This window comes from Ammodytes marinus, assembly GCF_949987685.1.
Source record: "Ammodytes marinus genome assembly, chromosome: 13".
NCBI lineage: Eukaryota > Metazoa > Chordata > Actinopteri > Uranoscopiformes > Ammodytidae > Ammodytes > Ammodytes marinus.
The window spans coordinates 22,199,693-22,224,027 of NC_137217.1; the positions used below are offsets into that span (position 1 = coordinate 22,199,693).

The 24,335-nt window shown below is 44.6% G+C and overlaps 3 protein-coding genes across 4 annotated transcripts; 1 reads left to right on the forward strand and 2 right to left on the reverse strand.

The window, feature by feature from the left end:
• Positions 1-1,143: 1,143 nt before the first annotated feature.
• pianp (PILR alpha associated neural protein) lies at positions 1,144-5,474 on the reverse strand (the record flags this gene model as incomplete). Its single annotated transcript, XM_080039607.1, has 4 exons — positions 1,144-1,294; positions 4,496-4,574; positions 4,888-5,294; positions 5,464-5,474. 4 exons carry the CDS (start codon positions 5,472-5,474, stop codon positions 1,144-1,146), a joined length of 648 nt encoding a protein of 215 aa, XP_079895733.1.
• Positions 5,475-6,894: 1,420 nt separating this feature from the next.
• Positions 6,895-14,064, reverse strand: LOC307259884 (uncharacterized protein). The gene is made up of 13 exons (XM_080039929.1): positions 13,847-14,064; positions 12,420-12,538; positions 11,642-11,880; positions 11,189-11,312; positions 10,805-10,926; positions 10,146-10,232; positions 9,786-9,875; positions 9,241-9,329; positions 8,369-8,591; positions 7,845-7,967; positions 7,543-7,708; positions 7,231-7,319; positions 6,895-7,033 (listed from the first exon to the last, which is right to left on the reverse strand). The coding sequence occupies exons 1-13, from the start codon at positions 13,934-13,936 to the stop codon at positions 6,939-6,941; spliced, it is 1,656 nt and encodes a 551-aa protein (XP_079896055.1). The 5' UTR covers positions 13,937-14,064; the 3' UTR covers positions 6,895-6,938.
• A 1,998-nt stretch (positions 14,065-16,062) lies between these two features.
• On the forward strand, positions 16,063-24,312 carry znf384b (zinc finger protein 384 b). Of its 2 annotated transcripts, XM_080039930.1 has the most exons (11): positions 16,063-16,246; positions 17,759-17,826; positions 17,990-18,212; positions 18,800-18,913; positions 19,643-19,797; positions 20,129-20,220; positions 20,943-21,167; positions 22,351-22,518; positions 22,646-22,724; positions 22,827-22,985; positions 23,126-24,312. In XM_080039930.1, exons 2-11 carry the CDS (start codon positions 17,761-17,763, stop codon positions 23,477-23,479), a joined length of 1,635 nt encoding a protein of 544 aa, XP_079896056.1. In that variant the 5' UTR covers positions 16,063-16,246; positions 17,759-17,760; the 3' UTR covers positions 23,480-24,312. The 2 variants fall into 2 exon arrangements, with proteins under 2 accessions (XP_079896056.1, XP_079896057.1); XM_080039931.1 differs by lacking the exon at positions 20,943-21,167.
• Positions 24,313-24,335: the final 23 nt, after the last annotated feature.

Sequence of the window (24,335 nt, forward strand, 5' to 3'; positions counted from 1 at the left end):
AGCGGCTTCACATGTGCAGCTGTATCACTGGAAACAGCTGTGGAAGCACAGGTAGGGCACATTTCAGGAGAGATGGGATGCTTCATGGCTGTTATAAACTGCTTGTTTGCGAATTAGTCAAGGCAGGTCGAGGCGCAGAGCAGTTGGGTAGCTTGGCAGAGCTCTGGGCCATACAGGGGGGATGGAAATCAGGGAGCGGGTTACAGTGACGCAGAGCCACATAAAATAAATTTACACCGAGCACAGAGGAAGGGAAGGGAGGAAGGAAGACAGATGAGTTTGGGCTGTTTCCACCTCAGGGAAGCCGAGGAGCTTTGCGATGGCTGGATACCTGGGATCCCTGAATTCGTTTCACAGTTTCAGAGGAAAATAAAAACGGGCCGCTGCCGGGGAACCCTCTGGTCGTGTTGATGTTCCTCACCCCGTAGAAATGGTTTACTGTGTGGGAAAAACAGTCACCTCAGAGGTTCACCACTGGGATCCTGACAAGCAAGAGACAGAAGAAGAGAGGAAGAGTGAGAGAGAGAGATAGAAGGGGGAGGTGAAGGAAGGAAGGTAAATGGGAAGTGGAGAGGCCTGAAGCTGGTATAGTGGTGTACACATGCAAACGGGAAAAAGTGCCATCGCAGGGGACATAGATGGCAACAATGGAAGGTAGTGAGGAAAGGTGGAGGAAAAGATGATGGGGGTGGTGGAGGGGGGTGAAAGGGAGCACTGGAGTACAGCACCATAATTATCCTGATTGAGATTAACTTTAAATACCCTCCAATAAAAGCATAATTTCACGGACGGCGGCTCGGTGCCTTTCTTTCCCAGGCCCTGCGATGACTCATTTGGAGAGGGAGTTTACAACACTGATACATGGTACAGCAGCAGCACCACTAACACTCCAGCCCTGAATCATCAATCCACAGGGAGGAACACCACTGTCCAATTATACTCCACGTACTGTACAGCCTTTACAATGGACGCAAAAGACCTAATAAAGCTACTTCACACGCGCACACACACACACACACACACACACAAAAAGAGGCAGACAGGCATGCACACTACACTCATAGACTTAAACACACACAGACACACACACACACACACACACACACACACACACACAGTATGCAGGGCTGGTGAGGCGACTCATTACCTCTCCCTGTCGGTGAGGGAGGAGGAGGCGCTGTGCAACGTCTGCCGGCTGTCCTCCGAAGCAAGGGAGCGAGGGAGGGCGAGGGAGAGGGGGGGGGCCACGCCACGGGAAAGCGGGGGCGGGTGCTGGGAACAGCTGCGATCGTAACTGGGAGAGAAGGATAGAGTGGCACAGATAGATGGAGAGAGAGCATAAGAGAAAGAGAGAGAAAAGGGTGAGCAAAGCGGGATGAAAGGAGGCAAGAAATTGGGGGAAGACATGTGGGAAGAGGGCGAGAAAGTAGGAAAGGATAAGGAAGAAACGCACGTGTAAAGGGACAGGGAGAGAAAAAATGGGGCACAGAAATAGAAACAGAGATGAAAGGAGACAAAGAAAGTTGGGAGTTGGAGAGAGATGGTTAACAATCAAAGAAGGTGTGTGTGTGAGAGAGAGAGAGAGAGAGAGAGAGAGTGCAGGAAGTGATAGAGGGAAAGGTTGAAAAATAAGGGGAGATGGACAGAGAAGTGGATAGGGAAATACAGAAGAATAAAGAGTCAAAGACAGAGGGAGATGGGCGGGGGGAAGATAGAGAAACACAAGTCAAGAAGAGAGCATCAAGAACAGCCGAGCCATTTAGCATCAGCGAACACATTACGCTGCCACTGTGAGAGAGAATTAGTGCGCTCATCGGACTCATTAAAACCCTGTCAGGGGGGAGAAGACGGAGGCAGAGCAAGAAATGGGTGAGGAGATAGGCACTGTGGGATAAAGGAGTGAGGGAGAGATGAAACAGGGTGGAGGAATGGACAGAGGGGTGACACTTCACTGAGGTGGCGGGCCATATCCCCCCCCTCCCCCTCCCCTATAAGGAGAGCGAGTTAAGGTGAAGAGTGGAGAGTCACAGGTTCAGGCTCTTAAGTATACACAGACACACAACAAAGCTGCTCTCACAGCCGTAAAAGCCATCCTGCACCCTCATTAACACCAGTCATCTCTTGGCTGACTCCTCTTTCTCTCCTCTATGCCTCTCTCTCTCTCTCTCTCTCTCTCTATATATATATATATATATAAACAGTATATATATAAATGTGCACACACACATTTACACACAAATAGATAGGCCTACTGTCAAGGTTAACAACATTAGCCACACTGACAATTTTAGGGGCTGGTGAAAATCCCTGAGCACATATGCCGCTCTTCTGTGATCATAATGAACTGGACTCTGGCCAATTTCCACTATAGGCTATCATTTGGGTCCATCTGTAGGCTACCCTCCCTCCCATTCATTCCCCGGCCCTTTTTTCTCCATCTAACACATGGCGTTATTTACACATTTATGACACTGAAACCCGCGCCAGTCTATAGAGAGAGAGAGGGGCTGCTGCCATGTTCCCAATCTGAATCCCTGCGACTTTCACTTTGGTGAGGCCACTTTAGATCCACCAGCAGTGGCGTAGGTTTATTTTTTTTCGCTTCCATCCACATCAGGTTTGCCGGTGGAGTAAGTTATTAAAACAACTGTGAAGGCCAGTCTCGGGGAACAGAGAAAAAAGGGGGGTTTATCGTGTATCAGCTCACAGCAAGCCTGAGGATTATCTGTGGATCTGCAGCCGGACTGGCAGTGCTGGGAGAGATAGGAGACTGGCGAGGGAGATAAGAGGAGTACCAGCTGTACAAAGACAGACTGTGTTAAAGCAAGGCAACGGCGATAACTGGAAGTAGGCTAAAGAACCCGACGAAAGAGGAGGGGGGGGGGGGCACAGGTATTCACGGAAAGAAAGACAAAATCCTAGGGAGACGATGGGGAAGGTGGGAGGAGGGAGGGTTAGAGACGGAGCAAGGGGGAGATGATGTATGAGTGTGGGCGGAAAAAGTGAGATTAAGAGAGAGAAAAATGGAAAAAAGGATATGAAGGAAAAAAAATTATACAGATTGAGGCAATGAAATGTAAATGTGCACTACAAGTGAAACGTGGCTACGATGAAAGATAAGGGAATTACAGTGAGGAGGTGGAGAGTGAAAGTATAAAAGGGAGAGAAAGAACAAAGCCAGGTTGATAAAATAAGGGGGAAGTGAAGGCAGAGTGTTGGATGCAGGAAGACAAGGGAGAGGAGTCCCAGAAGTCAAATAAACAAGGTGTTATTGGTTTGATCAGCAAACCGTGGAAGTGCCCCACTACATCACATAGATGACTCCACATTTCCAGCTAATGGGTATGTGTGCAGCGTGTGCTCGCTGCGAGGCCTTGAAAACGGTAATGTATAGAGAGAACACCCCCCCCCCATCCATCCTGTGTTTTCATGCTCTGAGAGTTTTCAATGGCCGATGGGCTTCAAAAGATCATTGTCACCATTGAAGCCATGTTGCTGCTCGAGCCTGCGAGGCGACAGATTTTAAATTTCTTATTTTCTTGCTTCCCGTCCGACTCTAATGGCTATAGGGAATGTTTTATCATTGGGACTCTAATGGCACTCAATGACACATCTGTGCCAACTGTGACTTTCAGGGAACACAAGTGTTGTTAATAAAGTCATTAGTAAGCCATTACTCAGCTCTCACTTAAAAGGAGGAGGAGGGGTGATGCATGGACGCATTACGTAATCATCAACAGGCCAACGAGCACAAGCAGACACCTCAGCAACTATGAAGGTTGCTTTGTCACCCAAACCCACACATCTGGCTCCTTCATTAGTCTCTCCACACATCTGGCCCAATCTTTCAATTTGCATCTTGAGCCAAAAACGGCCAAAGTTTTCAGGACGAAATACCAAATCATCTCACACACTATTTCGGAGAATTGTAGCGGATAATATGTTTCTTTCTGCTTCTTATCTTGTTACTAATCTGATAACCCCTCTTATTTATCTTGTGGAGTTCTGTACAGATTGTGAAGCCCCACGAGGAAAATGTATGATGTGTGATATTGGGCTATATAAATAATGACAATCTCTTACTTGACTCCAGAAAACACTTCTCCTGCTGTAACTGGTACATGTTATTTTAAAACATCTTCCTTTATTTTCTTCAGAAAAAGTGTAAACCAGTAAGTCTTCAAATTGTTTTCAGGTCAAACACCTCATTTAACCTCCCTAGTCTTTGAATGACGCCATATTAAGGCAGGCATCTTGTTTTGAATCTCAAATTGATCTGCCCCTGGCGGTGTGTGTCCTTAAATGAGAAAATAATTTATTCTGCAACCTTTACAATAAAACAAATCTTAATAAGGGGAACCAGTATATATTGCCTCCTGCTGCGGGACAGGTGTCCAGTTCATACAGGGGAAGTTTGCTGATCATCAATCTCATTCATCAATTTCTGAGAGAGACATTCACAAGATTTTGGAGGAGAGGAAGTTTAGGTTCCTACCAGAGTTTGGCTGTGATGCCGACTGCCGTCAGGATGAGCAGCGAGGAGATGGTCACGGTGACATAGAACTGAGGGTCCACTGTAACACAAACACATACACACAGTTACTCATCTCAGACCATGACCAGGAAAAAATAGTATCCACAACAAAAGAAGAAATCAATTAAGCCAGGGGGGAGAAAAAACATAAAATTTGCTGTGCAAAACGCTAATCCCAAGACGTCTTCTTGTGTATCTTCCCATTTGACAGCAGCCAATTCCTCCCCATTGGGTGATGAGAACTATAAGGAAATTCCTTGCCACTGTCAGCCTTCACCCTGGTTTAATTCCCTGGAGCACTTGTAGCATGTGTGCGTGTTGACATTGACCAATCCTTCTTGTAGATTGCCCACCTTCCTCAGGCTCTGTCTCCTCTGCCTCTGTCCCTCTGTCCTCCAGTCCATCCTTGTCCCTAGCCTCCAGGGGTGCCTTCTCTCTGGGCTGCAGGCTGGCCTGGTGCCAGCCCTCTGACGTGACGGTGCTGGCCTCCTGCTGCTGGTGCAGGGGGTCTGTGCCCTGGCTGGACAGGAGGTGGTATGTCTCGTCCTCCAGAGGCTGTGTGGGACCCCACACCACGGCCCACAGAGGGGTGGGTGTGACCTGGGCCGTGACAGACAGCTGCTCCGACAGGGCGTCCACCTGCCCCTCGCCCTCGCTGCTGTCGTCACGGTTACAGGTGGAGCGCTGTGTCACCAGAGCAACCAGCAGTAGGGAGACGAGGCAGCGGAGGGCAGTCAGTCGTGCGACAGGAGAGATGGAGCTGGAGGGGGAGAAGAATGAGTGACAGAGAAGTTATCTGAGAAAATGTATTGTCTACGTCCTCATCAGCTCAGGACATTGATCTCCGCGCCAACCACCACTCACAGTGACATTTTTACGCATCTGCACCCCATACGTCCCTCCTTCCCCTCCGCCACTATCCATCTTACCATCTCTCCATCGCTTCGCTCTGTTCACTGGGACTCCGCTCCTCCGATCATCTCTCTCTCTGTAAGATAGAACAGAGGGGCAAAGAGAGAGACACAGAGGAGGAGAGGAAGTGGGAGGGTCCAGTTTTTCTTTCCCATTACATTTCTTTTTTTATGATGCCACATAAAGCCATGTAAACACAGACTCCGGCGAGATGCACTGGCAGAAAGCCACTCTTGTCACTTTTAAAGAGAAAAAAACTAAAAACATACACATACTCCCTCGGGCTTTTAAATTTAACACTTAATTATGCGCCACATGTTCACACAGAATCCACATCTGCATTCGAAAACATCCAAGTACACAATCGTAGCCTGTGCTGCTCACTCACACATAATCACAGTACACACACCTGAGCAGAGCACATTAATCATCATTAGAGGCATCATGCATGGAGCCGGTACTCTATATGGCACTTTGAGCAGAGAGAGGTAACTTCCAATCTTCGAACGCCGCCTACATGCCACAGAAATGTCACTGAGAGACACAAGAGCACACCAGGAAGACGGACACAGACACACACACACACACACACACTCCGACACATATCAGTTATCATGCCTACCTCTGGCAGTGTGGAGAGGGAATGAGAGGGGGAGACGGAGAGACAGGGTGAGATACAGAAGAGAGCAAGTGAGAAGAGAGAGAGAAAAAAAGGCATCGGTTGCCGTAGCGACTGAGACATGTAGAGTCTGCTAGAGTGAGAGAGGAGAGAGAGAAAGCGATGGAGGGAGGGAGGGAGGGAGGGCGGAAGACTGTAGGAAAGAGATTTAAATGCTAATTATGTGTGTTGTTTTTTTAAACGGCTTCAATTAAATGGACGAAGAGGAGAAGAAATGAATTTGACGAGGAGGACAGAAAATGATACTGAGGCTGACATTAATGAGATCATTCTAGAGGCTGGAGGGAGGGGTGGAGGGGGGTTGGAAAAGAAAAAAATAACTCTTCAATTATGTTTACAAAAACAGCAGGGACACCCCGGGGAGAAAAGAGACAGCAAAGAGTAGGAGGAAGGAAGGAAGGAAGGAACGGGGGGGGGGGATAAAAGATGGAATCAAATTCAATTTACATTAATTTACACAGGATGCAGAGCAGGGGATTTAACCGGTGTATGTTTGAGGACGGAGCAGGGTCAGGTTGAGACAAAAAAGCAAACAGAAAAACAGAAGATGCTTGAATCTGGAGGAGTCACAGACAGTGTGACGGCTTTTATTGTTATGTGAAAATAATATTTACATCGAAATACAATCTGCCTGGCGTTCACACATATACACTCACACTTTCCTCCCTCCATATGCTCGCCCTCCAACACCGACTGTCACACTTCTCTCTCCCCCGCATAGTTCTTCACTAAAGCCCCCCCCTCCTCCACGCTCCTAATTTCCTCTCCATGGCTGCAGGCCGCTGTGTGTCCTCGCCGTGATAGAACTGTCACTCACTGGAGAACGCAACGCAACCAGGTGCCTGACCCTGCGTCCCCCGCGCCGTCCGACCGGCCGTCCTTATCTTCATCATCTTCACCCTCGTAATCTGAATATGACAAGGAGGTTTGCAGGGATTTGTCACGACATGCATCGTCTTCATGCAATTATTATGATGGTGTGTGTGCGTGTTTCGTGGGTTACTTATCAGGCGTGGGCGTCAGTAAAGAGACGTGAAATTGCTAGAAATTGCACAGTGTGTGTGTGTGTGTGTGTGTGTGTGTGTGTGTGTGTGTGGGTGTGTACCATCGGTGTCCTCGTCTTCATCTGTGTCCCCCTCTGATTCCAGCGAGCAGGACTCTAATCGGCTGTCTCTTTTTGCTGCAACGTCACCCCTGTAACCATTTACACCCTCAATTCATTAAACAGCTTCTATCAATAGAGACGTGTGTGTTTAAACCAGTTAAACCCCATTATCACGTAATTAATCCCTATCGTTGCTTAAGAGTTCAGCAAAACCGTTGACCTTGAGAGGAGTAATGAATATGCAAATGAGGAAGATGATTGCAGTTTTTTTTTTTTAAATGAGTGGTGTTGACGTGTGTTGCCCCCTCCTACCTCTGCTTCCCCGAGCTTGGGAGCTGCTCCCACACAATGAGATCGCGACCTCCAGTGACCCACCGGTGGTCTCCGCTCCCTGTGCTCCACGCCGCGAAGCAAAGGATTCTGGGAGCGTCGGGCCAGGTCAGAGAGGCCAGGTACCGACACCGAGGCAGAGAGAATACTAGAGGAAAGGAAAGGCAGGGTCGGCAGAGGGAAACAAAGTGGTTTTGATTAAGTCTTCTTAAAGTCGGTAAAGTGCTTTCGCCCCTCTCGGACTGGAGCGAGTAACTTTCTGGTTGCACGCGGATTTAACTCACAATTTAGCGAGCTCTCTCCGTTGGCCAGGTCATAGCAGGAGCCAATTAGGACGCCTCCTCTCTGGTGAACACAATCTGTTACCCCGGTGATGCTGCTGTGATTGGTCAGCCTGGACATCGTGCCTGTGATAATTGGGACAGATGTTAGGTGGAAAGGGATATGCAAATGTTCCTACGTCTACCTTCACAATTTCAAACACACACACGCACACACACACGCGCGCACACACACACACACACACACACACACACACACACACACACACACACACACACACACACACACACACACACACACACACACACACACACACACACACACACACACACACACACACACACACACACACACACACACACACACACACACACACACACACACACACACACACACACACACACACACACACACACACACACACACACACACACACACACACACACACACACACACACACACACACACACACACACACACACACACACACACACACACACTTCCCTGTCCCATTTCCAGAGCTCACCTGTCCCCCAGTGCAGGATCTTGAGCCAGGCTCGACCGTGGGCCAGGAACACCCTGTCCCCCCGTGGGCTGAGTGTCAGCCTGCCGCCCGGCCCCTCTCCGCAGCCCGTCACCTGGCCGCTCCAGTGGTGCAGGAGCCTCAGGGGGTCTCTGTCCGAACACTGGTTCTCCCACACAGACACCCCACCCTCCGCCGAACAGCTAAACACCAACGGACCCTGAGACTGTGGAGAGGGCACGGGAGACACTGTTGTCATGGTGATCTGAGTCTTTAACCAGTGTGTGTGTGTGTGTGTGTTAGTGTGTGTGTGCGTGTGTGTGTGTGTGTGTGTGTGTGTGTGAGCATGTGAGAGAGAGAGAGAGAGAGACGCACAGAAAAAGTGGCGAGAGAGAGTGTATTTATGTTGGTGTAAATGGTAATGTGTGTGAACAGTTTGGAAATGTTTGTTACTGTTTGTCACAGTCGGTTATAAATGGATTGTGCGCTTTGCATGAGGATACACAACAGAGAGCTTTAATGCTTTAGGCATATTTTTTTGATGATTGCAAATGGGAATAAAATGTGGATTTGCTGCTAAGGATTTCAATATTCATAAAAAGTATTTTTTGGCTCCAAATGATATACAGCATACTGTACTCTCTCTCTAAAATTGGCTGAGCTCCACAGCTTACAACTCAATTAATATCTTTGATTTCCATTTGAAAAGCAATAAACAAGGAATGCTTGTGTGAGGATAAGAGTGGGGACATTTAGTGCTTTGATTGTTTCCTGAGGCGAGGATTTTTCACAAATTGCTAATTAAGAGTTCTACTACTTTACTTTAGACACGAAAACAGCTTGAGCAGCCTCCAGTAGGTGAGTGACCCACCCACCTGGATGGAGGTGACTGCTTCCTGGTGAGCGTTGATTGACTGGCAGTTATCGAAAGTGTGCCAACTCCAGGCTTGAACTTTGCCCCCGTCTGAGAGGGAGACAGAGTGGTGAGGGTTACATGTGCTGACAGGCGGCTGGCAGTCATTACTGTTGGTCACGGTCGACACACCTGAGCCTGACCGCCTCAAAACTGTGTGCCTCAATCTCCCTCATTCAGCCCGATAGCTCGGCGACTGACTCATTTACTCACTGGCAGATGATGCTACTCTGTCAGAATCGGCCTAGATCTTAGTAAAAGACACACAAACACACAAACAAACACATACATACATACACTCACACACACACACACACACACACACACACACACAGGCATTCCTTAACACACGTTCATGCTCCAAAACACATACGTACATGCAGGGACGTAAACAGCAGATACAGTACATATATGATTTGAAAAGACAACGTCTAACTCCAATTATTCTGTTCACTGTGTCACTAGCTCTCTGTCAGTGTGAATCTTACTCTCTGCACAAACACACACCTGAGCCAGTGATGATGAAGCCTGCTCCCTCTGGCACAAAGCAGAGCGCAGTCACAGCGTTGAACGTGTAGATCGACTTCACACACTGCCCTGGAGGTCAAATACAAATTTAATTGACCAGACACAGACCATCACACAGGCATACATTAATTACTAAAAACACACACACTTCCCAGACAGAGGCCCGGGGCTCAATGGTACTCAATATATATAAATAAATGTATCTGTATGTGTGTACGTGTATGTGTGTACGTGTATGTGTGTACGTGTGTGTGTGTGTGTGTGTGCGCGTGTGTGTGTGTGTGCGCGTGTGTGCATGCTTGCATGCGTGTTTGTTTGTGTGTGTGTGTGTATGCTTACCAATGCTCAGCGCCCAGATCTTCACATAGCAGTCTGCCGAGCCACTCAAAATAAACCTCTCCTTGTCGGACAGGGACAAGGACCGGGCTGCCGAAAGGGCAAACACAGACAAAAGATCAGGAGAGGACGGAGGAAGAGGGGGATAAAGGAACAGAGATGAGAAAAAAAGAGAGAGAGAAAAGAGGACAAAAAGATTAGGCTGTGAGGAAGCTCTCAATGTGTGATGATGTACAAACTGAAAAAAGGAGACGTGCTGCAAGAAAGTGGCAAAGAGAGATGATAAATAAAAAATTATAAAAAATAATCAGTTGATGAACACTGTGTGACTATATTTCAAGTTTGCTGCATCATGTATATGTACTGCACTGCTCGCCTTGTTGGGAAAAGCAGGTGGAGGGAGTGTAGGAGGAGAGTTCAAGTAATGGAAGGCTGCCTACTTCACACAGACAGGGAACTCTCTAAAGTTTCCACTGAGGTTAGCTCTCACTAGGGCGGATCTTATGAACTGCTACTATAATTACCAGACCGGAGGACACAGGCATTACTCAGCTGTAAGGATGTGTGTGTGTGTGTGTGTGTGTGTGTGTGTGTGTGTGTGTGTGTGTGTGTGTGTGTGTGTGTGTGTGTGTGTGTGTGTGTGTGTGTGTGTGTGTCCTCACCCAGCTTCTTGCAGAACTCCGGGGGAGGTGCAGACAGACAGGTGACCCCACCGGTGTGACCCCCCAGGTTCTTTTGCTCTGTCGCCGTGGGGACGTGCCACACCTTCACTGTGGTATCTCGGCTGAGAGACAGACAGATGGAGTCGGGAGGGTGAGGAGGGAGATACAGGGAGTGAGAGGAGGTGGCGAAAAAACACGCACAAGTTAAAAGCCGTTCGACATAATTCACAAGAGATTTGCGCCGAGCGGGAGGGGTGGGAGAAGAAAAACAAATACAAGTCAGAAAGCGAGGGGAGAGAGCGGGAGCATATTAAGCGATAAATTAGGCGGAATGCTCACTTTGCACATCCATTATGCAAATCGTGGCTTTCTTTCCTGCCTTACCTTCCAGAAACAACAAGGTTGTCAACGGCAACCACGCAGGTGATTATATCATTATGTCCCTCCAGCCGCCTCAGGCGAAACTTTGCCTTCTCCCAAGACAATTGGAGGGCTGCAAATTCAGCTTCTGTAAAAAAATAGAAAAAATTATTGGTGCAAATTAGCAGTGTTGCGTCATCAGCACCCCGGCCTTGTTATTCTAACACTGCTCTACAATATGGATTTCTCTGCCAAAGCGACACGCTGGGCTAATTTAGCGAGTAGAACGTGGAGTGCAAATGCAGCCTGTTGGTTTTTTAACACTGGCAGCCTCACAAGCTTGTTAGGACCCCTCTGGGCATACATGTATAACCTGATTTTTAGATGTTAATTGTAAATTAGGGGCGCTACATTTTACTATTAAGTGCAATGAAATATAGAAACAATGTCTTCAGCTGCTTGCACCAATCATCCTACCTTCCTGTCGCTGGTTATCTAAGTTGGGGGGGCAGTCTCCTGACACCTCTGTGCATTGATCTGACACCTTGGCCGGCTGGGTCCCTTGCTCCAGTCTGCCCCTCTTCGCTCCCCCTCCCGTCTCCCTCTGCCTGCCAGCCGGCGCTGGCGTGGCTCGGGCTTTGGACTCGTCTTCTCCCCTAAGGATCTTGGAGGCTGGAAGCGGTTGTGATGGAAGGGCCTCAGGGGCATCCTCCTGCCTGTGCCGGTGCAGAAAGCAAAAGCTGAATGAATAATCAACGCAAGCGCACAGTGAACAATGCACACAGCATCTTTTTGTGACAGGGAGAATACCTGTGGAGGCTAGCTCCAAGTCCCACACAAAACAAAAACACAGTACTTCTTAATTAGCTCCTGTGGTCTGTGTGTATTATAAAAGGTGTTTTTCATTTATCCACATATAGTGCTTTCACTGATCCACACAAAGCCCTGGGGGGGTGTTAAAGTGTGTGTGTGTGTGTGTGCGTGTGTGTGTGTGTGTGTGTGTGTGTGTATGGGGGGGGGGGGGATTGTGGGGGGGTTACTATGCCTGAATGATGTTTACATGACACGTTATGTGCTGTAGGAAGTTCCCGTTTACTCAGAGCGTGACAGGATTTGACCTGCAGTGTGTTTGGATAGACTACCGTACAAGAAAAGATCAAAGGCTTCAAAGTGAATGTTGTTGCTTTTGAAGAAATGATGCTCCTCTCCATCTGCCCCCCTCCTCCTCGCTCATACCTCTCCCCTCACTTCTTACACTTGTCTTTTCATCTTCTCCTTCTTCCCGTCTCCCACACTCCCCAGAGTTTGCTGCAGGCCAGAGAGCTGCAGCTGAAGCTCAGCCAATCTGGAACGCAGCTCCGCCTTCCTGGAGATCTGAGAGGGAAGGAGGAAAACCAGATTGGTTGTTTGAGTGTGAACCGAGCGGCCAAATGCACAAGTTGTTTACACACACAGACCAACACACTCAGCCGCTTGTAATTCATTAGACTGCGACTGGCAACATACGCCGTACTCCTGTCTGACTGTGACTTATGAAAGATGCATGAGCGACTGAATGGGGCCCGTCTGCTTGATATTAAGTGGCTGTTTCCCGGGTTACAGGAGCACTCCATCAGTTTTACACACATGGGTCTACTACTAGGCTAACAATTGTTTTGTGATTTTGTTGGTGATTTGCTAAATCTGAGAAAAAAAATCCCAATGATGTCATAGTGATCTCATCTGGGTTACCTTGGTTTAAGGTTTGGAAACAGACATTTTTAATTTACAGAAACTGTTTAAAATATGTGTGCAATGAGCGGGCGAGAAGACTCAGCCCTCACAGAGGCAGGGCTGAGTTACATCTGTGGGTAATGAAAGATCTAGTGTTTGAGAAGACTTCAAATTGGACCACTTCAATAAAAATGGTCTCTGGGGGCTGAGGTATTGAGATGTTTTAAGTAAGTAAAAGTAGCAATCCTTAAGTTTTAAAAGACTCCTCTGGCAGCAAACGTCCTGATTGTAAAGTAACACAAGTAAAAAGTACTCTTTGGGCACTAAATAATACATTTTTGTGTATTATAACATAATTGAATAATAATTATTGGAAGCTTAATTTGTCTCTGGTTGGAGCTAAAAATATATTCAGGGTTTCCACACAAATGACTTTCCAGGCCCATATGTCCCTCAAATTCAAGGACCCAAACCAAACCTCATATGTTTTGTGATTTGAGAGGAGCTTTGTTAAGTCTGAGAGGAGTTTGTTTTCTTCTGATGCACTCTGCTTAAAGTGTAAGCTTCTGATCTCCCAGACTCCTTGGGCAAACGCTGTCACATTATTCATTCCACCATCATCAGTAATTCGAATTATTCACGTATGTTTCTTCTTTATGATATCAACGCTGTTATTTCTAGTTTAAAAATACTTCATTCATATATTTCATAACTTTTAATCATGTTAGCTTGGCCACTATTTGCCAAATGTGAAAACACTGCAATACGTTGATGAATTGTTTAGGGAATCAATATGCAGCTCTACGCAACTGAGTGTTCCTCTTAAAGATCATACATGTTTTAAATAGTGACTGGGTGTGTGTTAAGTCTGACCAAAGGAAGGTCCATTCAGAATTTTAACCTAGTTACACAAGTCAGATTTATTTGGGAGTGGAAGGGACAAAACGTGCAAACGAAGTGTTTCTGTACCTTGAATCTCTCCTCTGGGCTGAGACTGATTTTTATTTCCAGATTCTCAATCTGTCTCAACTTCTTCTGTAGTTTCCTCACCTCCCCCATCTGAAGCTCTGTCTACAGCGCCGAGTGGTAACTACTGAGCTTTAAATGAAGGCTGAACACTCAAAAGCACAACATTTTCTTTTAATGATATCTATGATCGATATTTAAAAGATGAGTGAGACGACTCTGCGTTGTGTTTTGGTAGTAGTAGAGACGTGTCGCCGGATGTTGACGACCCGGTAGACGTGTATAACTGTCCTTACAGCGACACCCTGCGGACTAGGAAAGCATAGCCGTGGAAAACTGTTAGTAAATAAGCCTATAACATATAGTATATAAAAGGCCTATACCTATGGCCTATACCTGTACATCACCTCCTTTTCCACCGCTGTTAATTTAATGAATTAGTGTGTGGTTTTACAAGTAACACTTGTCTACAGTGTGTTTTCACATAGCAAACATCTAACTATCTTAAAGTCACTCTGTCAACCGAAGGACAGTATCGCTGTGATGCATTCGGGTGCCATCGTATTAACTCGTAAATTAGAGTCTTGTACATAAAAGAAAAGAGAAGAAAAAGTTTAATTTGGGTACTACAAAATTCAAGGAGAGGGTGTCATTAGTAAGCCATTCATACTTAATTTTTTTATTAGATCAAACTGATATACTAAACAAATACACATCATGTTAGTGAAGTAGGCCTAGGCAGGTGAGGTTTCTTATTATCTATCAAGAACAGGAAAATTACAGCTACTAGATTTACCTTATTTTGTCAAAATGGCAACCTCAAAATATTATAGCAAAAATAGCGGGTAGAAAAAACATACACCAGGGATTGCTATAGTAGTAGAGGAATGTTTTCTAATGTGTGCAGACTTGGAGAAACCATACACAATGGTCTCGGACTAGGTACTAAAAAATGCAGTACATTTGCCCAAACCTCTCACAACTGACGATGACTAAATTGTCACAAGCCACAACAGTTTGGAAATGATCATTTAACACACTCTGTCTAGGCCCCTGAGCCCTCAGACCCAAGAGTGGATTACCAAAGGTTCAACTGGCCCGCGGCCTCCAGACCCTCAGGGACCCAAAGGCTCAAAATGATCTAGAGCTAGAGCCCCCTGGCTGGTAAACTATGTTTACTATGAAATCCCTGGGTCTTACAATCCATCCATAGTGAGAGGAGGACAATGAACATTAGAATCAAATAAAGGTTGATGCATAAAAAGCAATTAAGGTAGTTAATAATGGCACACATTGTTAACTCCAAGGATGTGAATAAGTATGCATATTTGTGATTTTTTATGAAAATTAAAATTTTTATATGTAGGCCAATGTATGTATGTATGTATGTACATATTTATGTATGTATGTATGTATGTATGTATGTATGTATGTATGTGTACTGTATGTATGTATGTACAGTATGCATCTATCTATCTATCTATCTATCTATCTATCTATCTATCTATCTATCTATCTATCAATCAAAGTAATTTGGGAACTGTACCAAGCGAGTTATTTAGTAATTGGAGGAAATAATTTGTAATTTCAGAGAAACCATTTGTCGAAATGATTTATCAAATGTTTCTCATAGGCTTCTGAATAACAGACGCCTAGATTAAACAATTCAACTGTACTGTAATTTACTGAATTATTATTGCAGTATTACATTACTATTTGCTGCATTATTGATGTTATTAATGATGAAATATATTCCCTATTATCTCTATAATGTGTAGGTCTAAAAAATGCTGTATAGGCTACTGTAGCCTACATATTGTGTATATCTTTTCATACATTTTAGGCGACATATTACTTATTTCTCTCTGAATTGTAATTGCAATTGGAATTGAATGAGAGAAAGAAAGAGACAGGAGATTGATCTAGCAGCCTTCTTTTGATTCTGTTTCTATAGGAATCTATAACTTCCGACAGCGCGTGAATGCAGCATCCTAACAACTTGTCTCTCAAACGTAAAAGTAAAACACAAACAGTCATGTCCGGATGTGGTTCAGAACTTGGTTTTGTTCACCATTTAACTGCTGCGACGAGGAAAACAAAACCAACCGAGGAACATCTTACATTTGAGACTATTTTTTAATGATCTGTCAATCAGTTACAGGAAGTGACATCAACACACACACTCCTTTTGTCTGACGACCTTATCCGGAGGAAGTGAAGCTTAGTCGAGGCAGCTGCTTCACCGGAGGGAGAAAAAAAAATCTAAAAAAAAAAAAAAAAAAAATCAAAAAGGAGAGAAAAAACTTCACTGGTTTGCAGGAATTTGGACGAATTTGAGAAACCGTGTCCACATTGTACCGACCCACGGGAGCTCCGGGGAGGGAGACGGAGCCTTCGTTACCGGTAAACGCCACATTTCTCTGTGCACTCGGTTGTAATTTTTTGTTAGATTTGCATGACTCCGCTGCCGCCTCTCTCCGCCCGTCTCCACAGCCGGAAGTCTGTGAGGATGGTATGTTGGTTTTTTTCTCTTCGCTTCTGTTTTTTCTGTTTTTTTTATCCCTTTTTTTTTTTTTTCTTTGCTTGTTATTTTTTTCCGCGACCGGGAGGGCACTGCAGACACACTGTGCTGTATGCGAGCTAACTGTATGTTAATCAGCACGGCGGGCCTGATTAACAACAAGATGTAAGGAGCAGAAATGGAGTCCTTCTGTTCATCCCATAGATAGCTTAGTATAATAAAATCCACGGCTTGTTGTTAACACTACATGTGTCTGACATGAGGCATTTCATGAACAGTTAGCGATAGTCGGGTGTTTTGTAGTCCATTGGTCGTAGTGTGGGTCTGTTGAGACAACTTGTAACCATAACGTTAGCCAAGAAGTTGAATTTGCTAGCCAATAAATATTACAACATTTAGGTCAGCTGCTGTATGTTGGCGCCTTAAAAGCAACAAACCCATACATACCAGCTTTTCTCTAAATTTGAACATTAAATAACACATTCGAAACTCTAAAACTCTTGATTTGCCAAAGACGATCTTTATAACAGAAACACATGTTTTTGTTTATTGGCCATAATTCCTCTTTCCAGTCAGTGTATCTGTTAATCTATGTTTTAATTTGTACCATTAGCATCCTAAGGGGCAGGGCTAGAGGCTGCAGTAGCCTACCAACATGGCAAAGCACCCAAGGGCCTTCAGGGGCCCTCAAAAAACTGTGGTCAATTAGGTCTTGTCGTGGTAGGGTATTTATAGGAGTCTTTTTACAGCAGGCATTGATGACTTGTCATAGTAGGAAAGAAAGCATCAGTGTGACTAAGCCTATGACAGCGCTCTGTTCAAGTGTCGTTATAAAGGCATCACAGTGAGCCAGCTTGTACAATACGAAGACCCTGAAACTGAAAACGCTAAATGGAATTCAGCCGTCATTAATTTTGTTGTAATTTGGCCTATTCTATCTGTGAATATGCAACACTACAGTGCAGTATCAGTTAACATGTTAAGGGCCTTGAGGTGGGTCCATGTTTATTAGCTGAGCTTGAATCCGTGAGTCAGCGTTGGATGGGGATGAGACAAGTTAAAAAATTAAAACAATCTGTGGCAGTGGGTTAAAAAGGAAGTGAGCGCACCAGTCCAGTGCTGCCTGCTCCTCAGCCCTGCTTAAGGCTAGCAGTTGAAGGCTTCGTAAGCATCTATGAGTATAACACACCCACATCTCTGACCTTAAGGCCAGAGGTGGAGTTAAATTTAAATTTGTGTTACATTTTGATCATTCTACTTAATTTGAACTGTGCCGTTAAGGGCAATGGTCAGTGCTTTGTTGGATTATGCCAATACTATTGGTATTGGTAACCAGTGGTGGTACTAACTTGGTCATTACACTAATTCATTGTTGCTCTTGTGTTTGATTGCAGAAATGATGGAAGACTCTCATTTTAATTCGTCATATTTCTGGTCTCCTATCCCCACGGTACAAGGACAGGTGAGTCTGGACAATGAATCAAGAAAGAACATGTATTTTCTTCAGGAAAGTTGTGATGAAGAAATCCCTCTTGAGGGGGAGCTTTGTAACTACAGGAAGAGGATTACCAGGAAAAATCCATGTCTTGCTTAATCAAACGAACACAATCTCTCTATACCGACAGATTGAGAATGCCATGTTCCTGAACAAGGTGAAAGAGCAACAGGAAAAGAATGTCTCCTTCTCTCAAACCTCTGCATCCCACTACCAAACAGCCCTCCTCACCATCCCCTCCCCTGGGACAAAGACAGATGGAGGAGGGCAGGCCGCTAGTCTGGCACACCTTCACGCTCAGCACAGCGCGCAGAACATGCTGTCTGTCCCGTCCACAGGCATCATGACAGCAGGTGAGTCTGTCTCTGCCTTTGGGTCTTTTCTCTGTTTACACCGTGATACATTTAAACATTTTATCCTATGATGAAGTTTCATTTAAAAATGGAAGAACACCAGAAGGTTGAAGCTGGGTTAAGATCCCATTATACATTTAGTTCTGAACCATAAAGTAGCACCAGTGTAATTCAATTATTTAGTTGATGAGAGCAAATTCCAGTTACATGGGACCCCTAAGCAGCGCTATGGGCTAAGAAGAGCACACAGTGCAATCAAGGAACTGTGAGTGATTATGAACACCTGTGTGTCTCAATGTATGCTACAACCTCAGGGCTTTGTTCAAATGGCGAAAAAGAAGCGCTGTGCTATGAAACCCGATTGGAGCATTATGTTAACACTTCAAGATTTAGCATATATTACACAAAATGTGATGGTAATACATAATTTAAACTGATGACATGGGAATTCTAACCATAACCCATAGGATGAACAACGTCCAAAATTAACAACTTCAAATTCTGTTATGCTGTGTTCCTATCATTTTAAGTTGCCTTTTCTAATGTGTGATTTATTTTTTCCTTCTGTCCGTCTTTTTTTGGTGAAGCGGGTCTAGTTATCACAACCCCTCAGGGAACGTTAGTCTCTCCCACCTCCTCTCAGTCATTCGTCTCCGGTCATCCAGCAACGACCATGATTGTTTCAGCACTCCATTCTCAAGGTAGAACACACACTATCACTAACTGTCCTTCTATTTATTTGAATCTCACTTAAGCACACAAGGTCACATAGCAATTTTTTGCACTGGCTATGAGTGGGAGAAAAATTTTATTCAGATTTTGTTCATTTCCAAGTACATTGTGTTCTCAAGAGTTACAAAGCAACATAAATAGAAAATGAACAGCTAATGATTTGATTACTCATCCAGGCTGCACCAGTGACTTGGTGGTTCTACATCTTTAAGGGAATTAAAGATGTAGATGTGGGGCGACCGTGGCTCAGGTGGTTAAGCGGGTTGGCCAATGATCCTAGGGTTGGCGGTTCGATCCCTGCTCTGCCACCTGTGTCATTGTTGTTGTGTCCTTGGGCAAGACACTTCACCCACCTTGCCTTGTGTGAATGTGTATGACTGCTGTATGTTTGAGGTGGTGGTCGGAGGGGCCGTAAGCGCTGAATGGCAGCCACGCTTCCGTCAGTCTGCCCCAGGGCAGCTGTGGCTACTATCGTAGTTTACCACCACCAGTGTGACAGTGTGTGAATGAATGGAACCTGGAACCCTGTAAAGCGTCTTTGAGTGCCTTGAAAAGCGCTATATAAATCCAATCCATTATTAATTACTTTTGCAAAAAAAATATATCTTCCCAATGAAAGAGATGCATTCACAGCTCCTTTATGAAATTATGGTATGTTTTCTCCTGCCCTAACCGGCCGCTTGTTAAACCTGTTGTAGCCAATAACAAAGTGGATGGGGCATCTCATGTGGTCGTGATGCCCGCGCCCTCCAAACGAGGCAGAAAGAAGAAGACAGCGCTGTCCAGGATTGGTCCCGTGGTTGGACCAGGAAATGAAACACTAATACTGGCTCATCTGACAGCAGGCGGCCAGGTAAGAAGAAGAACAGATGCATGAAGGGACGGTTAAAGCTGTACTCAGCAATTCTGGAGAATGCTTGTTGTCAAAATCCCTCTTTGTCAGAATCTGTGAATGTCTCAGCACGATTCCGCAACCTGTCCCTTCTATGTGTGCTTTTTTAAAGTGTCTTTTTTTAAAGAGCCTGGGCTCTGTAAACTGGTATGTCAACAAAAGGGGCCCACTGTAGCTAGAAACATGCCAGTTTACAGAGTGATTTAGACAACAAGCTTTCTCCAGAATCGCTAACTCCCCTTTTAATAATATAGAAAACTGATCAGTTAACTTTGAATATTATTTTTGACAGGTAGCAACTTTGCAGCATCATACTGGAGACCCCTATGACCTGTCCAATATAGACGAAGACCATGGCCCGAAAGATAGCACTAAGACATACAGGTACAGTGTCACAACACCACCGGCTGTGCATCCCTCATTTCTACTCGCTCTGGCTGTGGAATGCAAGCACACCCGTTCCTCTGTGTCTAATAGAAATCAGCATAGAGATGATCAGCTTTCATAGACAAACTAGGCGCCCGCCATACACACAGACACATCCTCTAAACACACTTCACTGCATGTCGTGGCAGAACATGCCAGCTTCCTAGGTTGATTCTTTCTCTTGAGATGCACAAATACATCAGTGCTTCATAGGCTCTCTGCACACATTGGAGATTAATTGCTACTTGGCCTGTACTGTCCTCTTTGTCTTTATATAGCATGCTGTTTGAGTTGAAAGCTCTCAAGCACTCTTGTGTCTCCTGCTCTTGTGTGTTTTTCTAGTATCTACGTACCTTTCCCTGTCAGTTTTCACTGATTTCTCCTCTGACATCTTTCCCTGTGTTTATCTGTATTTTGCATTTGATTTAACCCCCCTCTAAATTGATTTATCTAATATAATTAAAATTTCCTTTTCATTGTAAGTTTCATTTTCTATCATATCTTGTGTCTTCCTGTGATGCTTCATTCCCCTGTCATCTTGCAACAAACCTACATGTCCTTTCTTTTCTTCTTTTTCCTCCGTCTTTTCTCGTGTTTCCTTTTCTCTGTATATGCGTCACTCTTCTTCTTTCTTGTTCTTCCATTCCCGCCTTCCCATTTCTGTGTCTCTCCGCCTGTAGGTGCCGGATGTGTGCGGCGACCTTCGTCAGTAAGTCTGACATGCAGATCCACTCCAAGTCGCACACAGAGGCCAAACCTCACAAGTGTCCTCACTGCGCCAAGTCATTCGCCAACTCCAGCTACCTGGCCCAGCACATCCGCATCCACAGCGGGGCCAAGCCTTACACCTGTTCCTACTGCCAGAAATCTTTCAGGCAACTCAGTCATTTACAGCAGCACACACGGTACTGCAGACCCCACCCCCCACCTCCCTCCCCTGTTACCAACCCCGTACCATATTCCCCTTTTCCTGGTAACTTTTCCTGCCAAGTGAATTTTAGAAGCCCAGAATCTTGTCTTCTTCTCCCTCCTGGGGAAGAAATTGGCGTGATGTGCAGATGCATTTTTCACTGCCATGTAGTAATTGGCATGCTATTGGTCCCATCCAAAAGTGACCTTTTCAGAAAAGTCAAAATGCATCTTTTGAAGTTGGACATAATTTCTACAATAATCAGAATGGCCGTTTGAAATGCATGGAGCTGTTATCTATCTATCTATCTATCTATCTATCTATCTATCTATCTATCTATCTATCTATCTATCTATCTATCTATCTATCTATCTATCTATCTATCTATCTATCTATCTATCTATCTATCTATCTATCTATCTAGTTCGATAATATAGTTAGTATATATAATTAGAATATGTTCCCTTTTCTTTTCTTTTTACGTTTGTGTGTGCATACTACTTGCTTCTTTCGGTACTGTTTGCACTGCATTCTCCTGCTTTACATATTTTTCTTTTGTCCGCATGTTCTGTCATTTCTTCTGCCAATGCTTCTTCAACAGACACGCACACATACACATTTAGAAATACATGTTGAAAATAGAAGGTTTGAATCAGACTTAGTTCCATTGTGCTTCCTCATTCGACTCAGTGTGTTATTGTTTGGCATATACTTCCTTATCAATGCTGCTTCTCACTATTACTATTGAATGGCAGGCAATGAGCAATAGAAATCCTCTCCTGCCATGCTCTGCTTTTCTGCTCTCTGCATTCATTCTGTTGTTATCCTGACACTGTTCTTTTTGGCTCTACATCCAAATCATATATGGCAGAATAAGGATATTCTTAAAAAAACAAAACAAAACATTAAACAAATAAAAATAATTCCCACTTTTGCTATTTTTCTATGGTTATGAGAAGCTGTTGGACTTGTATACATTTATACTCATGACATTAAGAAGGGCAGCAAAATGATTTTTTGTTGGATTGCATTAAGTGGTTTTTCCAAATATTTTAGTTTCTCCAATTTTCTGGCTTGAATGGACTGACTGTTTCAAACATAGTGTCATGTTTTTATTTTCTCAGTCTTCTTTTACAATCCTGTTTCCCTTTCTCTTTCACCCTGTTTAATTTCATCAGAAATCACACGGAGTCAAAGCCTCACAAGTGTCCCCATTGCACCAAGTCATTTGCCAACTCTAGCTACCTGGCCCAACATATTCGCATCCACACTGGAGTGAAACCCTACGCCTGTTCCTATTGCCAGAAGTCCTTCAGACAGCTCAGTCACCTTCAGCAGCACAACAGGTAAGCCAATCACTGGTCTTGGGTTTCTCATCTGCCTCAGTGGTGTTCAGTGGTCAGCTTAGATCACCATGAAAGTTACAGGAGAATATATGTACATGAGTGTGTTTGTTTGTGTTTTTTTATTCAGGATTCACACCGGAGATCGGCCGTATAAGTGTACCCATCCAGGCTGTGAGAAATCCTTTACGCAACTCTCAAATTTACAGGTATGAAATAATTCACTTAACTTCTCATACAGCGAGTGCATGTCATATCTTGATTATCCCCTCTTAAACTGAAAGTTTTTTTTAATAACCACTTCTTCCCAGTCCCATCGGCGTCAACACAACAAGGACAAGCCATACAAGTGCACCAACTGCAACAAAGGGTACATAGATGCAGCAAGCCTGGAGGTGCACATGTCCACACACACAGTCAAACACGCGAGGATCTACTCGTGTGGTCTCTGCAACCGCACTTATACCTCAGTAAGTTAAATGTCCATTCATGAAAAGCATTTCTTCATGGAACACTATAAATAGCCTCTCTGTTGTCAGACAACTGGCAGCAACTTTTATAGTCATGTGTCCACTGTCTCCCCTCCAACCCTCCTCCCCCTTCATCGCAGGAGACGTATCTGGTGAAACACATGGAGAAACACAACCCAGACCTGTCGACCGCACCAGCAGCACAGACGGCACAACAGAACCAAAGCCAAGGCCAGGGCCAGGCCGGAGCTCAGAACGCAGATGGAGGGTCGAGCAGATCCGGGGGGGCTGCGAGCGGTGGCCAGCAGGGACAGAGCCAGAGCAACTATCCCCAGACAGAAAACATCTGTCCGTTTGACCTGCACCAGTATAAGACAGTGTCTGCCAGTGACATCCAGTACAAACCAGTCAGTGTGGCTGACATCACTTCCCACAAGAACCTCTGTCTCACTGTGTCGGCGTCCACCATTCAAGTGGAGCATCTCAACTCTTAGAGGTGATGAAAGTAGGGGGGGGGGGGGGGGCAACGAAGTAAACAAAATTGAATTCAAGATATGGAGGATGAATATTCAATGGATTAAAAGCAATATGACAATGATACGAGTAACGCACAGCATTACTGAAGATTCTAATTTGGTTTTAGTTTTTTCGTTTATCTCTTCTTTTCTTTTTCTGCCTGGTTTAATTCCCCCCTTGATGCTTAACTGTCCTGTTTGAGTAGAAAGTGCATGTAAAAGCTGCAATAAAGTATGTTTAAGTCCATCACAATGATGGTTTTATGATGGGAAGAGTCAAGCGGTGATTCTCTTTATTGTTTTATTTCTTTTAAATACAAACAATTACAGATTTGGCCATAGCAGTTTATGGCCACTCTGTTGATTAAATTGGTAGTTGACTTTGAAGGTATATTTTTATACTTTCTATTATCAATGATCAAAATTGAATTATTTTCAGCCTTAAAAGGGAAGCAGAGGTAATTTCCTTTTCAGGAAAGAAAAAATGTCAATCAGGTATATATATATATATATATACATATATATACATATACATATTCTACCAGTTTATAATGTATGATTGCGTGTTTAAAGGATGTGGTTAATCATATAACCTATTTAGACCTATTCACAGGCCTTCACAAGACCTTGTGATGAGCCAATTCAAGTTCCATGTAATCCAATTTTACTGCTTTGTGTGTATGTCTTAAAAGTAATGTTATCCATGTGTTCTTGCTGTTTTACTTCCACAATGACAATGTTTATAATACTCCTTTACAGACATACTGACACATCTGACATTTATGGGTGTGTGTGTTCCGTCTTCTACTACAATAAACCCTCTGAAATGATACTC

Excerpts from the sequence above, each read along its gene's own strand:
- LOC307259884 (XM_080039929.1), bottom strand. The coding sequence starts at position 13,936 with ATGGGGGAGGTGAGGAAACTACAGAAGAAGTTGAGACAGATTGAGAAT. Across the intron at positions 9,330-9,785 it reads CTTCATCATCACTGGCTCAG|ACGGGGGCAAAGTTCAAGCC; the intron begins GTGTGTGTTTGT and ends TCTCCCTCTCAG. Across the intron at positions 7,709-7,844 it reads CGGAGAGAGCTCGCTAAATT|TATTCTCTCTGCCTCGGTGT; the intron begins GTGAGTTAAATC and ends CCTTTCCTCTAG.
- znf384b (XM_080039930.1), top strand. The coding sequence starts at position 17,761 with ATGATGGAAGACTCTCATTTTAATTCGTCATATTTCTGGTCTCCTATC. Across the intron at positions 17,827-17,989 it reads TCCCCACGGTACAAGGACAG|ATTGAGAATGCCATGTTCCT; the intron begins GTGAGTCTGGAC and ends CTATACCGACAG. Across the intron at positions 20,221-20,942 it reads GATAGCACTAAGACATACAG|GTGCCGGATGTGTGCGGCGA; the intron begins GTACAGTGTCAC and ends CTCCGCCTGTAG.